This window comes from Bubalus bubalis, chromosome 6 (assembly GCF_019923935.1).
Source record: "Bubalus bubalis isolate 160015118507 breed Murrah chromosome 6, NDDB_SH_1, whole genome shotgun sequence".
In the NCBI taxonomy this organism is placed as follows: Eukaryota; Metazoa; Chordata; class Mammalia; order Artiodactyla; family Bovidae; genus Bubalus; species Bubalus bubalis.
This window is the reverse complement of record NC_059162.1, coordinates 80,304,872-80,320,499: the sequence shown is the minus strand read 5'-3', so window position 1 is coordinate 80,320,499 and position 15,628 is coordinate 80,304,872. Positions and strand designations below refer to the sequence as shown.

Below are 15,628 nucleotides of genomic sequence, written 5' to 3'. Positions count from 1 at the left end.
TTACTTCTTCCTTTACAGTATATATACCTTTTATTTTTCTTGCTTTACTGCAGTAGATAGAAATCTCCGGAAAATTTTTGCATTGAACTTTTGAGAGTGGACATCCTTGCCTTCTTCCTGACCTTACAGAGAAAGCATTCATTCTTTTATTATTAAGCATTATCTTAGCTATATTTTTTAATTTACAGATTTTTTTTCCAAGATGGGAACTTATTCCTATATTGCTGAGAAATTTTGTCATAATAATTTCTGGAATTTATCTACTGCTTTTCTCCATTTGTTGATATCATCAGTGTGGCTTTCTTATTTTTGGTCTGTTATCAGGATGAATTATGCACACTCAGTTGCTCAGTTTTGTCTGACTCTTTGCGACCCCATGGACAGGTCAAACCCTACCCAGGCTTGATTCCTGGGTCGGGAAAATCCCCTGGAGAAGGAAATGGCAACCCACTCCAGTATTTTGTCTGGGAAATCCCATGGATAGAGGAGCCTGGTGGGCTACAGTTCATGGGGTTGAAGAGTTTGACATGATTGAACAACTAAAGAGCAACAGCATGCTATCAATTATTGAGGGGAGAAGAGGCTGAGTGGGAGACCTAGCCAAGATCTAAGGGTAAAGGCAGCTAAATGTGAGACTGTGAACATTTTCAGAACATTTTAATTCTAGTTGTTACTGTTTTAAATTGGGAAATACTGTATTCACTAAAAGCTGTGAAAAAATTTTTAATGTTTTTTAACAAAATGCAGTGACTGGAAAATGAGAGGAGGAGGTATTGAAACCTCTTATCATAACTGTGGATTTGTCTCCTTTTCCTTTCAGTTTTAGAAATTGTTGCTTTATATATTTTGAAGCTTTGTTAGGTGCACAGACATGATTGTTGCATCCCCTTGATCTCTTTCTATTTATGAAATGATCATCATTATCCCTCTTTTCTAATAAACAGTATTTTCCTTCATTAGCAACTTACTCTGATGATCTTAATTTTCCCATCACCTATCAGGAAACTGGTTTATTCCAAAGAAAGTGCTTTCTAATGGTCAGTTTTCCAAAGATGTAATGATCTGCCTCAATAAGTAACAAAAATTTGAAACAAGGTTTTTAAATCATAGAGTGAATTTGTAGTGATATTATATATAAATTTCAAATATGTTTCATCATTGGATTACATGCTTTTTGAAGTACTTTCTAAGCTTGACCTTCTGTAATTCTAATTAATTGTATATTATGACTACTTACATCTAATAATTAGATGAAATTGCTTCATATATTTTTTATCTCATGAGTCTTTTTGTCTGTATATTGTCTATTCTTAACAAGTCTCTTCTGATACGTACTCTGGTCTTTGTACTCTTAGACAATCTTGATAAAAAGCATGCTTATCATTTATTTATCAACTATGTACAGTATTGTTTCTTTTTTGTTATGAAGTATTGTTTAACTGTACCTATTAATATAATGTGTTCTCTCCTCAACTGGATTATAAGCTTTAACAACAGGATTGTATATTTTCCTTCCCCTCCCATCCTGACCCTCTGCCAAAATACTCAAAAAAACTGACAGAAACACTGAGCAGATAACATGGGTTTAATTAGTATTCTATTTATTAAAAGATATAATTAGTTTTCTTGCACTAAGTGCTAAAGAGAAAGACTAGGTTTGGTGTTTTGCCGTTGAGACAGAAGGTATCGGAATTTTAAATTCTAGAGTTGAAAGACAAGGAAGGACACCTGCCACTTTTTGTACAATGGCAAGATGAGTATATCATTGAACTTCCAGTGAATATGTTGAGTGTGTTAAGTAATATTCATCTACCCTTTTTGGAGTTTATTTTTAATTCCATATATGTATATCATAAAGATAAATTTTTGCTTTTATTTTCTTAAAGCAGTTCTTGGAACACCTCACAGCTTGCCGCATCTGATGAATCCATCCATCTCCCCTGCATTTTTACACTTGAATAAAGCACATCAGGTATATAAATAGCATTGAGTATTGAAACATAAAAAATTCGGAATGAATATTTTCTTTGTTCTTAACACTTAAAGTTCTCAAGGAATTAAATGAGTATTTTGTTTTTAAATAAAGTTCTTAGTAATAAATGTACCTACATAAAAACAGAACTTAATAAGGTAATCAAAGCAGCATAGCTTATATATTTATTGATTCCTATTTGTAGGACATTAAGAAGTAAAGAGGTATATTTTGTGGTATATTTTTCTAGAAATAAATCAGTAGCTCAAAGCAAGTCTTATATGGTTTTGACCCAAAAACTTACAGAAAGAAAAATAAATGAACAATAGCTCTATTCTTAAAACTTAATCAGTGTTATGCATGAGACAGGGTGCTCAGGGCTGGTGCACTGGGATGACCCTGAAGGATGGTATGAGGAGGGAAGGGGGAGGGGGGTTCAGGATGGGGAACACATGTACACCCATGACTGATTCATGTCAGCGTATGGCAAAGACCACTACAATATTGTAAAGTAATTAGCCTCCAATTAAAATAAATAAATTAATTTTAAAAATCAATGTTATAAAGATAATTTATATATGAGTGAAAAATATCTTTCTTACCTTTTTCAGATAAGTATTTTAAATATGTTTGTGTACATAAATATCCATAATATTGGAGATAAATATTACCTACTAATTTCAGGTGCTATTTAAGGCTATATCCATATAGAAGCATAATTACAAATCAAACCTAATATTAATATGAAATAGATGGTTGTTGTAGGTTGAGTAAATGAATGTCTGTTCCTAAACCCAACTTTTTTTAAATTTATTTTTTTAATTGAAGGATAATTGCTTTACAGAATTTTGTGGTTTTCTGTCATATGTTAACAGGAATCAGCCATAGGTACACTCATGTCCCCTCCCTCCTGAACCTCCCTCCCTTCTGCCTCCCCATCCCACCCTCTAGGTTGTCACAGATCCCCTGTTTGAGTTCCCTGAGTCATACAGCAAATTCCCATTGGCTATCTATTTTACAAATGGTATTGTAAGTTTCCATGTTACTCTCTCCATACATCTTACCCTCTCCCTCCTCCCCTCCCCCCCAGGTCCATAGGTCTGTTCTCTATATCTGTTTCTCCATTGCTGCCCTCCAAATAAATTCATCAATACCATCTTTTTAGATTACATATTTAGGCATCAGTATCCAATATTTATATTTCTGTTTCTGACTTCGTTCACTCTGTATAATAGCCCCTAGGTTTGTCCACCTCATCAGAACTGACTCAAAGGTGTTCCTTTTTATGGCTGAGCAGTATCCCATTTATATATATATATATATTTATATATATATATATATAGCACAGTTTCTTTATGTATTCATCTGTCAATGGACATCTAGGTTGCATCCATGTTCTAGTTATTATAAATAGTGCTGCAATCAACACTGGGATACATGTGTCTTTTTCAATTTTGGTTTCCTCAGGGTATATGTCTAGGAGTGATCTGGATTGTTGAATCATATGGTGGCTAAACCCAACTTTTTAAGGGAAAGGCCTATTATGTATTTTTCATTCTTAGAATCTAACATAGGACCTTATGCATTACTCATTCATTTACTCAACATGTACTAGACACTCTGTTAGCCATTTATGCTATAGCATTGTATAAAATATTCACAGTCCGTGGGGTCGCAAATAGAGAAAACAACCAGTTAATTACAGTAAGGTTTAAAGTGATATGGGAGAAGAGTCCAGAGTTTGACAATACTCATTTTACTTTAAAGACCAAATGTTTAAAATAAAGACTGAAAGAAGTCTTTCTTGGTAGCTCAGATGGTAAAATATCCACCTGTAATGCAGAAGACCTGGGTTCAGTCCCAGGGTCTGGAAGATCCCCTGTAGAAGGGCATGGCAAACTACTCCAGTATTCTTGCCTGGAGAATCCCATGGACAGGGGAACCTGGCGGACTACAGTCCGTGGGGTCGCAAAGAGTCAGACACGACTGAGCGAGTAACACAAAGACCAAACTGCTTAATATGGCCTTGAGGGCCTGTCCAAACTGCCTTGCCCTGCCTCTCATATGCCTTAGGTGTCCCTGTCCCAGCTATAGTGAACTGCTTTTGGTCCTTGAAGGACTTTCTTCTCTTCTCCTTAGGTCTTTCCTCCTGCTGTTCCTTCTGCTTGAAATCTTTCCCATCCCAACACCACCTCATTTCCCCAGACTTCACCTAGTTATTTCTCTGCAGCCTTCAGATCTCTGTGCATGAGTTAGTTGCTCAAGGAAACCTTCCTTGAATTTATCAGTCTAAATCAAGTTCCACCACTCTGTGTTCTCGTCATTCCTTGTATTTTTCCTTCATACACTCATCGCCATTATTAATTGTATATTTTTATAATTAACGTCTCCCTTCCTCAGGGGACTGTAAGATCCATGAGAGCAGATCACATTGTTTTTTTCTCTATGTAGCACAGTGCCTGGCATATAGGAATGCTCAATAAATTTTTGCTGAATGAATAAAATGAGCAAATAAATGATTGAAAGATACTGATATCAAAGCCAGAAGGGAGTGAGGAAAAGGGAGAAAGGATGAAAGAAAAGAAGGAAGAAATGTGGAATTAGTTTCATGACTACATGGTCACATCTGGTATGTTGCTGAAAGAATTAATTAGTGTTGCCTGTAATTGGAAAGTAGGATAAGAAGCTGTTGCTTGTGCTCAGATCAATGGGGGAATTCAACTTTAAAATGAATTGGGTTACACAACAATTACCTCTTCAAAATTAAGCTAACTTAATGTTTTGTCATTTTCACAGAGCTCACTTATGGGTAATACTTCTAATTTATTTCTTCAGAATCTTTCTCACGTACCACTGGCTCAGCAACAGCTAATGAAGTTTGAGAATATACATACCAATAATGTAAGTATGGAATTTTTTGTTTTGAAATGAGTTCACCCCTTTTCTGTAGTCACGCTGTTGGTCAGATGGTTTATGAATTTTCACATGTATAGTTTTTTTATTAGGTTATATCTTGCTGCCACGAGCAAAATTCTTTTTTCTTTTGCAGAAACCGGGCTTACTTGGAGAACCCCCAGCTATGGTACTTCAGACTGCCGTAGGGATAGGGTCACCGCTTCCATTGAAAACAGAGCTGGGCCATCTTGGAGAAGTACATAAAAGTAAATGATGTGTATTTGCTGAGACGTCAGTAAACAGTCAGATTTGAGATTTAAAGATAGTGTACCTGTATTCTACTTGTGTTTACAGGAAGGTCAGATTTGAGTTTTTTTAATCATTTAAAGTTTCAAGAGCCCTCTGGGCTTTTCTATTTTTAACATTAGAATACTATTGATAAGTTATGTATTGATGGAGTTGCTTCTATGCCTAGATTAGACTTTCTCTGTTGGATATGCGTTAATATTTGATGATGACTCATAGAAGCATGAGGCAAAGCCATAAATGCATTGAGACTGACATGCTGCCCACTGGGCTGACAGCACATTGCAGAGTGATCCATGTAACTTTTGCCTGGATGAAGAAACTGTTAGCTTTTATTAAGAAATATCTGGTAATTATAAATTTAAAGTTTGATTATTAAGAAATATCTGGTAATTGTAAAGTTAAAGTTTGATTGTTTGTATACTTTTTAAAATGTGAACTCCAACATAGTAGCAGAAAAAAATGATGTACTCTGTACTTCTAAAATATGACAAATTTAAACAGAACAATTATTTTTCTTTTTAGAATAACACCATGGTAGTATACCAAGATTTTTTACTTGAGTGTGATTTTGAAAGGCATTTTCAGTTTGAAGTTTCACTGAAATTTGTTCAAAGTAAGCATGCTGAGGGGGAAAAAAAGAAAAAAGCCATCACGAGTGATTTTTTTTTTTAAGTCAGTTAAATATGGGTAGCATGTTGAACCTCTTGTACATGAAGCCAAGTGAAATAGTTAAATGATCAATTCAGACTATTGAAATTGGGCAAAAGTTAAACCAGTATACAGACAGGTATAGAAATTTTTATGGTGTGATGAGTCCTAAAAATTAAATTTTGTATGCTTAAAAGCTTATGCAGATATTTATTATTTATGTTGGGTTAAATAATTAGCCAATTGCTTCAGCATTGCTGCTTTAATAACACTGAAAATTAGAAGTGTCCAAGTAAATATGTTGCTCAAAAATAGAACTAAGAATCTATCTACAAATAATAAGTACTAAAATTAAGAAATCTGTTTAGATAATTTTTAAAGTCTAACTTTGATTTAATTACAATAGTTATCAAAACTAGTTCTTTTCATTTAGCTTTGACCTATAGATTTTTAAAAAATGGAATGATTCAGAATTTTCCTATTAAAGCTTCTATTCCTTTCAGAATTTCTTTTTAATCCCTGTAAATAAAAATGTAAAACTTTCATGTATTAAACTTTCATTTGGTGCTTATCCATTCACAAACATTGATGTTTTTTAAAGCAGTGGTGTGCTGATGTTTAAAAATCAACTCTCTGAGTTAAAAAAAAAATCTTGATTTGTGGTGTTTGTGGACTTTTGTTTGTAAACAGTCCAACCAAGGCTGATTTCAGGTTACCCATGCAAAGATGTTGAACTCAGGAGCTGGGAGGAGACAGTGTATTTGACTCATGAGTTGGTACAAGTCAGCTGACTAAATATAATTATTGGGTCAATGTAACTTTAATAATTTTTGACTCTCAGAGAATTTTTTAAACTGAAAGCTTATTTAATTATTCCCTTCAAACATAGAAGCTGGCAAATTACAGTGGGCATTTTTTTTTTAAAGGCACTGATATAACTTAAATGCAAAAAAGTACATGCTGTCAACTTCTAAAGTGTGCAATTAAAACTTGGAATGAAAGAGTATAGTATCCTTGAGATTATACTGAAAGTTGCTGAAATAGGAAAAGTGTGATTACTATTAGAGGTTTTTGTTTTTCCATACAAGATGCTGCTAATTTACAACCTTTAACCTCACATTTTAAATTTAACTGTTTTCTAATAGATTAAAAAATAGGTTTCTGCACATTTTTCCCACAACTTGACAAAATCAAAAGGACTATTGTGAATAAGCCTCATCTAACCAAAATTTTTTGCATTTATCATTCACAGCAGCACCTAATTTGATTCCAACTCAAACAACCATAACAACTGGCATGGGCATGTTACCATTCCTTCCAAATCAGCACATTGCTGGACAAGCTGGACCAGGGCATGGGAGCACTCAGGAGAAACAGCCAGCATTGGTGGGAATGGCAGAAGGAAATTTCTCAGGGTCACAGACTTATCTGCAGAGCTTTCCAAACCTTACTGCTGGTGGCTTGCTCACAGGACATCAAAAGCAACAACAAAGTCAGCCAAAAGGCCTGGAGATAAGTTCAGGGGTAAGAAAACTCTGTGTGTGTGTGTGTGTGTGTGTGTGTGTGTGTGTGTGTGTGTATATAAAAGAGAAAGTGTGTGCATGCATGCATGCACATATATATAAATGCACACATGTATCTACATGAAGTATATATATGTGTACTACATGTGTGCGTATACTACCAAGCAATATGTATATATTCCTTTTTAAGTGTATCTTAAATGATTCTAATTCTAGAGTATTTAATTTTTTGGTTATTTTACAGGTGTTATAATTTATAAAGCATCAAGTAATCTGAACTATTTTTGTATTTCAAAAGAAGTTGATAATATACTTAAAGTATATATTACAAACTGCATAATTCCCATGTCAATGACATGCTGACTGTTTTCATAGTGTGCATTTGCTTCTCAAAAGAAGAAAATATTGGAGCCTTAAAAAAAGCTATTATTATAAACAAAAATCTATCTTTTGATAAGTTATGCCAAATGATGTTTGGGATTCTGCTTAATTACTTGCCAGTTTGTAAATAAAATATATGTATAAAACGTTTTTTAAATCTATCATTATAAAATGTTTAAATATGAATTCTTTATTCCTGTAAATGTTTACTTTTCTAAAAGTCTTGGGATGTGCATAATTTTCAAATATACTGTAATATAGGTTCAAAATTTTGTAGTTTAGGAAAGCATAGGAGTACCATTAATACTTATCCAATTATATAATATTCTTTATAAGAATTTCTTAGTAAATGATAATGCTATTCTTTAAAATACAATATTATTTCTAAAATATATATATTTTTGTAGCTAATTAAGTATTATTTTAATATTTAAAAGTAGAATAAATTCTAGTTTATCTGGAAGATTTCAAAGCTAGTTATTAATCTCTGGTGTGTTCAAAAGAACCTAATCTTGGTTTTAATTCTAGAGGATTTTACTCGAATTTATTGGTTCATAAACCACTGACATTTGTAAATATTATAATTGGTAGGTAGAATAAAGTACATTTAATTTAATTTTTTATTTGTATCTTAAAATACCATTTTGAGCAAACTTCAGGAGATGGTGAAAGACAGGGAAGCCTGGCATTCTGCAGTCCATGGGGTCACAAAGAGTCTGACATGACAGACCGACTAAACAACAACAAAAAATATTGTTTGATTTAGAAGTGACACGTGAGGGAAAAAATTCTTGTGATTGGCTGTATTCAAATCTCAAAATGATACTGTTGACTTTGTAAGAGGTTGTGTTGTCACCTAGTCATGACAGGAGGTATGGGTAGAATACCTGTAATTGTTCATTGAGAAAGCTAAGAATGAAGAATTTTAAATGTTTATTTGAAGGATTAATTGCCTAAGTTATTGAGGGAAGTTAAATAAAACTCATATATAAATACTCTGTTTCTTTTTGCACAGACCTCTTAATGCATGGAAAGCACCAGGACAGCGGTCCCTAACCTTCCTGGTACCAGGGACTGGTTTCATGGAACACAGTTTTTTCCATGGATGGGGGAGTGGGGGTGGTTTTGAGATGATCCAAGTGCGTTACGTTTATTGTGCACTGCATTTCTATTATTACATCAGCTCCACCACAGTGCATCAGGCATTAGATCCCAAAGGCTGGGGACCTGTGCACTAGGGTCTTTAGAAAAACTGGACTTGAGATATTCACATAATGGACAAGTGAAAGTGTATCTGGTAGAAGACAGCTGAAGTAGGGCAGAGCCTAGAAAAGAAGTCCCGTGATGAAGAATTGAGGGAAATAGATATATGGAACTTGGCAAGGGTTGACCAGCTGTCATTTTATTTGACGTTTAAAAAAAAAAATTCACAAACTAGTCTAGTACATAGTATTTTATGTTTCTTTAGTGGGCAGAATTAGTCTAATTAAGTATGACAAACAATAAAGCTGATTTAGGCTTAATATAACACAGAACAATTGAAGTTTTAAAACAAAGAAAAAGTTCACACTTTCACAAGGATATGAATGTCGTATCACTGAAGGCAATTATGCAGACCCTGGTGAACACCTGTACATATTGTTGTAGAAGTGATTCTTCTCTCCTGACAATAGGGACTTGCTTGGACCAGGTAACTTCAAAATATGTTTTCTAATTATGTAGCAAGATTTTGGACTTTGTTAAACAGTTGGTTAAACTTGGATGCAGAGTTTTAGACCTGATCTTTTACATTATGTTGATTAGTGATTCTTGATTCTGTCTTTCTGTCAGAATCACCACTATAGGTATCGAGGGTTGGACTCTGTCTTCCTCAGCCCTGAGAATTTGATTCAGAGAAATAGGGGTGAGATCTGAATTTTAAGTGTACAACTCAGTGGCATTAAGTACATTCACATTGTTTTACAACTGTTGCTACTATCCATCTCCAGAACTTTCTCACCATGCCATACTGCAGCTCTGTACCCATTCACCAACTCTCCCATTTTCCCTTCTCCCCAGCCCACAATAAGCACTGTTTACTTTCTGTCTCAGAATTTGACTGTTCTAAGTACCCAGTGTAAATGGAATGATACAAGACTTAATGACGACATTACTCTTCGGTGGTCATCCATGTTGTGGCATGAATTGTATTGGAATTTCTTTATTTTAAAGGTTGACTAGGATTCCGTTGTATTTATATACTATATTTTGTTTATCCATTCATTTATTGATGGACATTTGGATTATTTCCATCTTTCAGTTCAGTTCAGTTTCTCAGTCGTGTCTGACTCTCTGCGACCCCATGGACTACAGCACACCAGGCCTGTCTGTCCATCACCAACTCCTGGAGTCTACTCAAACTCATGTCCATTGAGTTGGTGATGCCATCCAACCATCTTATCCTCTGTTGCCCCTTCTCCTCTCACCTTCAATCTTTCCCAGCATCAGGGTCTTTTCAAATGAGTCAGATCTTCACATCAGGTGGCCACAGTATTGGAGTTTCAGCTTTAACATCTGTAGGCTCTTGTGAATAATGCTGCTATGAACATTAGTACATAAATATCTATTTGAGTCTTTGTTTTCAGTTCTTTGGGGTATTTACCCAGAAGTGCAATTAGGGGAATCACATGGAATATCAGTTTAGTTCATTCATTCAGTTGTGTCTGATCCTTGGTGACCCCATGGACTGCAGCACGCCAAGCTTCCCTGTCCATCACCAACTCCTGGGGCTTGCTCAAACTCATGTCCGAGTCAGTGATGCCATCCAGCCATCTCATCCTCTGTCATCCCCTTCTCCTCCTGCCTTCAGTCTTTCCCAGCATCAAGATCTTTTCTAATTTTTTGAGGAACCGCCATTCTGTTTTCCATAGCAGCTGTACCATTTTATGTTTCCACCCTTAAAGCATGAGAGTTTCGGTTTCTCTACATCCTCACCAACATTGTTTCTCATTGTGGTTTTGAATTTGCATTTCTCCAGTGATTAGTGATGTTAAAAGCCACTTCATATGCGTATTGGTCACCTGTATATCTTCTTTTGGAGAAGGTGATGGCACCCCACTCCAGTACTCTTGCCTGGAAAATCCCATGGACGGAGGAGCCTGGTAGGCTGCAGTCCATGGGGTGGCGAAGAGTCGGACACGACTGAGTGACTTCCCTTTCACTTTTCACTTTCATGCATTGGAGAAGGAAATGGCAACCCACTCCAGTGTTCTTGCCTGGAGAATCCCAGGGACGGGGGAGCCTGGTGGGCTGCCATCTATGGGGTCGCACAGAGTCGGACACGACTGAAGTGACTTAGCAGCAGCATATCTTCTTTGCAAAAATGTCTGTTCAGATTCTTTGCCATATTTTAATTAGGTTATTTTTTTCTGTGCTATTGAGTTCCTGTATATGGTTTGCAAATATGTTCTCCTGTTGCCTTTTAATCTTGTTGTTTCCTTTGCTGTAGAGAAACTCTTTAGTTTTTTGTTGTTGCAAAGTCATGTCTGACTCTGCAACCCCATGGACTATAGTATGCCGGTTTAGCTTTTTAGCTCTTGCTTAGTTCTGCTTTTGTTGTCTGTACTTTGGTACTATAAAATGATATAAAAAAAATGATTACTAAGACCAATGTCAGGTAGCTTTTCCTCTATATTTTCTTGTAGTTTTATGGATTCAGTTTTATTTTTAAGTCTTTAATCCAGTTTGAGTACATTTTTGTGTATTGTGTAAGATCAGGATCCAGAGTCATTTTTTTCCATATTGACATGCAGTTTCCCCAACACCATTTATTAAAGAGAGTGTCCTTTACCCATGTGTGTTCTTGGCACCCATTTCAAATGTTAGTTGACCACATATATGTGGCTTTATTTCTGGGCTCTATTTTTTTCATAGACCAGTATGTCTGTTTTTATGCATGTACCATACTGTTTTGAGGACTATAGTTTTGTAATATAGTTTGGAATCAGGAAGCGTGATCCCACCAGCTTTGAATTTTTCCTCAAGATCGTGTTTGCTATTCAGGATCTTTTGAAGTTCCTCATAAATTTTAGGATTGTTTGTTCTATTTCTGTGAAAAGTGCCATTGAAATCTTGACAGGGATTGCTTTGAATGTGTAGATCACTTTGGGCAGTGTGGGCATTTTAACAATATTAATTCTTCCAATCTGTAAATCCAAGATATCTTTCCAGTTATTTGTGTAACTTTCAATTTCTTTCATCAAAGTCATATAGTTTGCAGTATATAGATCTTTCACCTCCTTGGCTAAATTTACTCCAAAGTATTTTACTCTTTTTGGTGGTATTATAACTAGCATTGTTTTCATAATTTCTTTTTGAATAGTTCATTGTTAGTATATGGAAATGCAATGGATGCCAACAGAGATGGTTTAATTTCTTCCTTTTTGATTTAGATACCTTTTATTTCCTTTTTCTTGCAAAATTATTCTGGCTAGGACTTCTAATACTGTGGTGACTAAAAGTAGTAAAAGTGGGCATACTTGTCATGTTCCTGATCTTAGAAGAAAAGCTATCATGTTAACTGTGGGGTTGTCCTTTATATATAGCTTTATTACATTGAGGTATATAGATTTCTCTCGGCTGGAAAAGGTCAGTTTTCATTTCAATCCCAAAGAAAGGCGATGTCAAAGAATGCTCAAACTATGGCACAATTGCACTCATCTCACACGCTAGTAAAGTAATGCTCAAAATTCTCCAAGCCAGGCTTCAGCAGTACGTGAACCGTGAACTTCAGATGTTCAAGCTGGTTTTAGAAAAGGCAGAGGAACCAGAGATCAAATTGCCAATATCCGCTGGATCATTGAAAAAGCAAGAGAGTTCCAGAAAAACATCTATTTCTGCTTTATTGACTATGCCAAAGCCTTTGACTGTGTTGATTACAATAAACTGTGGAAAATTCTGAAAGAGATGGCAATACCAGACCACCTGACCTGCCTCTTGAGAAACCTATATGCAGGTCAGGAAGCAACAGTTAGAACCGGACATGGAACAACAGACTGGTTCCAAATAGGAAAAGGAGTCCGTCAAGGCTGTATATTGTCACCCTTCTTATTTAACTTCTGTGCAGTGTACATCATGAGAAACGCTGGGCTGGAAGAAGCACAAGCTGGAATCAAGATTGCCGGGAGAAATATCAATAACCTCAGATATGCAGATGTCACCACCCTATGGCAGAAAGTGAAGAGGAACTCAAAAGCTTCTTGATGAAAGTGAAAGAGGAAAGTGAAACAGTTGGCTTAAAGTGCAACATTCAGAAAACTAAGATCATGGCATCTGGTCCCATCACTTCATGGCAAATAGATGGGGAAACAGTGGAAACAGTGTCAGACTTTATTTTGGCGGGCTTCAAAATCACTGCAGATGGTGACTGCAGCCATGAAACTAAAAGACGCTTACTCCTTGGAAGGAAAGTTATGACCCACCTAGATGGCATATTAAAAAAGAGAGATATTACTTTGTCAACAAAGGTCCGTCTAGTCAAGGCTACAGTTTTTCCAGTGGTCATGTATGGATATGAGAGTTGGACTGTGAAGAAAGCTGAGCGCCGAAGAATTGATGCTTTTGAACTGTGGTGTTGGAGAAGACTCTTGAGAGTCCCTTGGACTGCAAGGAGATCCAACCAGTCCATCCTAAAGGAGATCAGTCCTGGGTGTTCATTGGAAGGACTGATGCTCAAGCTGAAACTCCAGTACTTTGGCCACCTCATGCGACGAGTTGACTCATTGGAAAAGACTCTGATGCTGGGAGGGATTGGGGGCAGGAGGAGAAGGGGACGACAGAGGTTGAGATGGCTGGATGGCATCACCGACTTGATGGACATGAGTTTGGGTAAACTCCAGGAGTTGGTGATGGACAGGGAGGCCTGGTGTGCTGCAATTCATGGGGTCACAAAGAGTCAGACACGACTGAGCGACTGAACTGAATTGAACTGATGCTCAATTTGTTCAGAGTTTTGATCATGAAATGATGTGAATTTTTTTTTTTAAAGTATTGAATGTGGCCTGCTTTTTTAAATTTTATTTTATTTTTAAACTTTACATAACTGTATTAGTTTTGCCAAATATCAAAATGAATCCGCCACAGGTATACATGTGTTCCCCATCCTGAACCCCCCTCCCTCCTCCCTCCCCATTCCATCCCTCTGGGTCGTCCCAGTGCACCAGCCCCAAGCATCCAGTATCGTGCGTCGAACCTGGACTGGCAACTCGTTTCATACATGATATTTTACATGTTTCAATGCCATTCTCCCAAATCTTCCCACCCTCTCCCTCTCCCACAGAGTCCATAAGACTGTTCTTTTCCGGTGTATTTTTTGTATCTATTAAGACAATCATACGGTTTTATCCTTTATTATGTTTATGTGGTGTATCCCATTTATTGATTAGCCTGTGTTGAACCATTCTTGCATCCCAGAGATAAATCCCACTTGATCATGGTGTACAATCCTTTTAATGTGTTATTTAATTCAGGTTGCTAGTATGTCATTCAGGACTGCTAGTACTGTGTTGAGGATTTTTGTATCTGTGTTCATCAGAGATATTGGCCTGTGTTTTTCTTTTCTTGTAATGTTTTTGTCTAGCTTTGGTTTGAGAGCAATGCTGGCCTCATAAAATAGATTAGGAGGTATTCCTTCCTCTTCAGTTTTTGGGAAGAGTTTCAGAAGGATTGATGTTAATTCTTCTTTAAATCTTTGGTGCAATTCACCAGTGAAACCACTTGGTCCTGGGCTTTTCATAGTTGTCAGGTATTTGATTAATCTTCACTCATTATTGGTCTGTTCATATTTTCTGTTTCTTCTTGATTCAGTCTTGGTACCTTGTATGTTTCTGGAAATTTATCCATTTTTCCCTTTAGGTTGCCCAGTTGGTTGGCATGTATTTGTTGATAATAATCGCTTATGATCCTTTGTATTTCTGTGGTATCTGTAGTTTTAATGTCTCCTCTTCCATTTGTAACTGCAGTTGACTCTTAAACAACGAAGTGGTTGGGAGTACTGACACCCAAGCACTCAAAAATCCATGTAACTGAAACAGTTTGGATAGAATCAGGTCTTATTTTTTTTAATTAAAAAATATTTTTAATTTATTTTACAAAAATTTTTGGTTGTGCTGGGCCTTTGTTGTGGTGCACGGGCTCTTCCTTGCTGTACATGGGCTTTCTCTAGTTGAGTGAGCAGGGGATACTCTCTGGTTGCGGTATGCAAGCTTCTTATTGTGGAAGCTACTCTTGTGGCTGAGCACAGGCTCTAGGGCATGTCAGCTGAGCAGTTGCAGCATGCAGGCTCAGTAATTGTGGGCCTGAGCTTAGTTGTCCCACAGCATGTGGGATCTTAGTTCCTGGACCAGGGATTGAACCCGTGTCCCCTGCATTGGCAGACAGATTGTTGACCACTGGATCACCAGGGAAGTCCCTCAGGGACCCTTTTTGATTACACATGTTGTGATCTTTAATTGAACACAAACTTCCCCATGCTTAGTTAATTCAAAGATCTGTAAAATGAAAATATAGGTATTATGTTTGCTTTTAAGAAATCCATGTGTGAACCTGCACAGTTGAAACTCTTGTTCAGGGGTCAATGATATTTACTTGAGTCCTCTCTTTCTCTTGGTTAGTGTAGCCAAATTTGTCTATTTTGTATATCTTTTCAAAACACCTGCACTTAATTTCATTGATCTGTCTTGATAGTGCTATTTCATTTATTCTGTTCTGATCTTTATTATTTCCTTTTTCTGCTAATTCTGGGCTTAGTTTGTTCTTCTTTTACTAGTAACTTGAGGTGTAAATTTAGATTGTTTCTCTGAGATCTTTCTTTTTTCTTCATGTAGACATTTATTGCCATAAACTTCTCTCTCTCTCTTTTTTT

At 36.3% G+C, this 15,628-nt stretch overlaps 1 protein-coding gene across 2 annotated transcripts in view; it reads left to right on the top strand.

The window, feature by feature from the left end:
• The window catches only part of RAVER2 (ribonucleoprotein, PTB binding 2), a 137,264-nt gene that overhangs the window by 66,870 nt on the left and 54,766 nt on the right, over nucleotides 1-15,628 (top strand). The window contains exons 6-9 of one of the 2 annotated variants that reach the window (XM_025288541.3): nucleotides 1,887-1,972; nucleotides 4,808-4,873; nucleotides 5,022-5,133; nucleotides 7,080-7,348. In XM_025288541.3, the coding sequence (XP_025144326.3) occupies nucleotides 1,887-1,972; nucleotides 4,808-4,873; nucleotides 5,022-5,133; nucleotides 7,080-7,348 (533 nt within the window). Of the gene's footprint in view, nucleotides 1-1,886; nucleotides 1,973-4,768; nucleotides 4,874-5,021; nucleotides 5,134-7,079; nucleotides 7,349-15,628 lie in introns of both variants that reach the window. The other variant, XM_025288540.3, reaches the window with a different exon arrangement.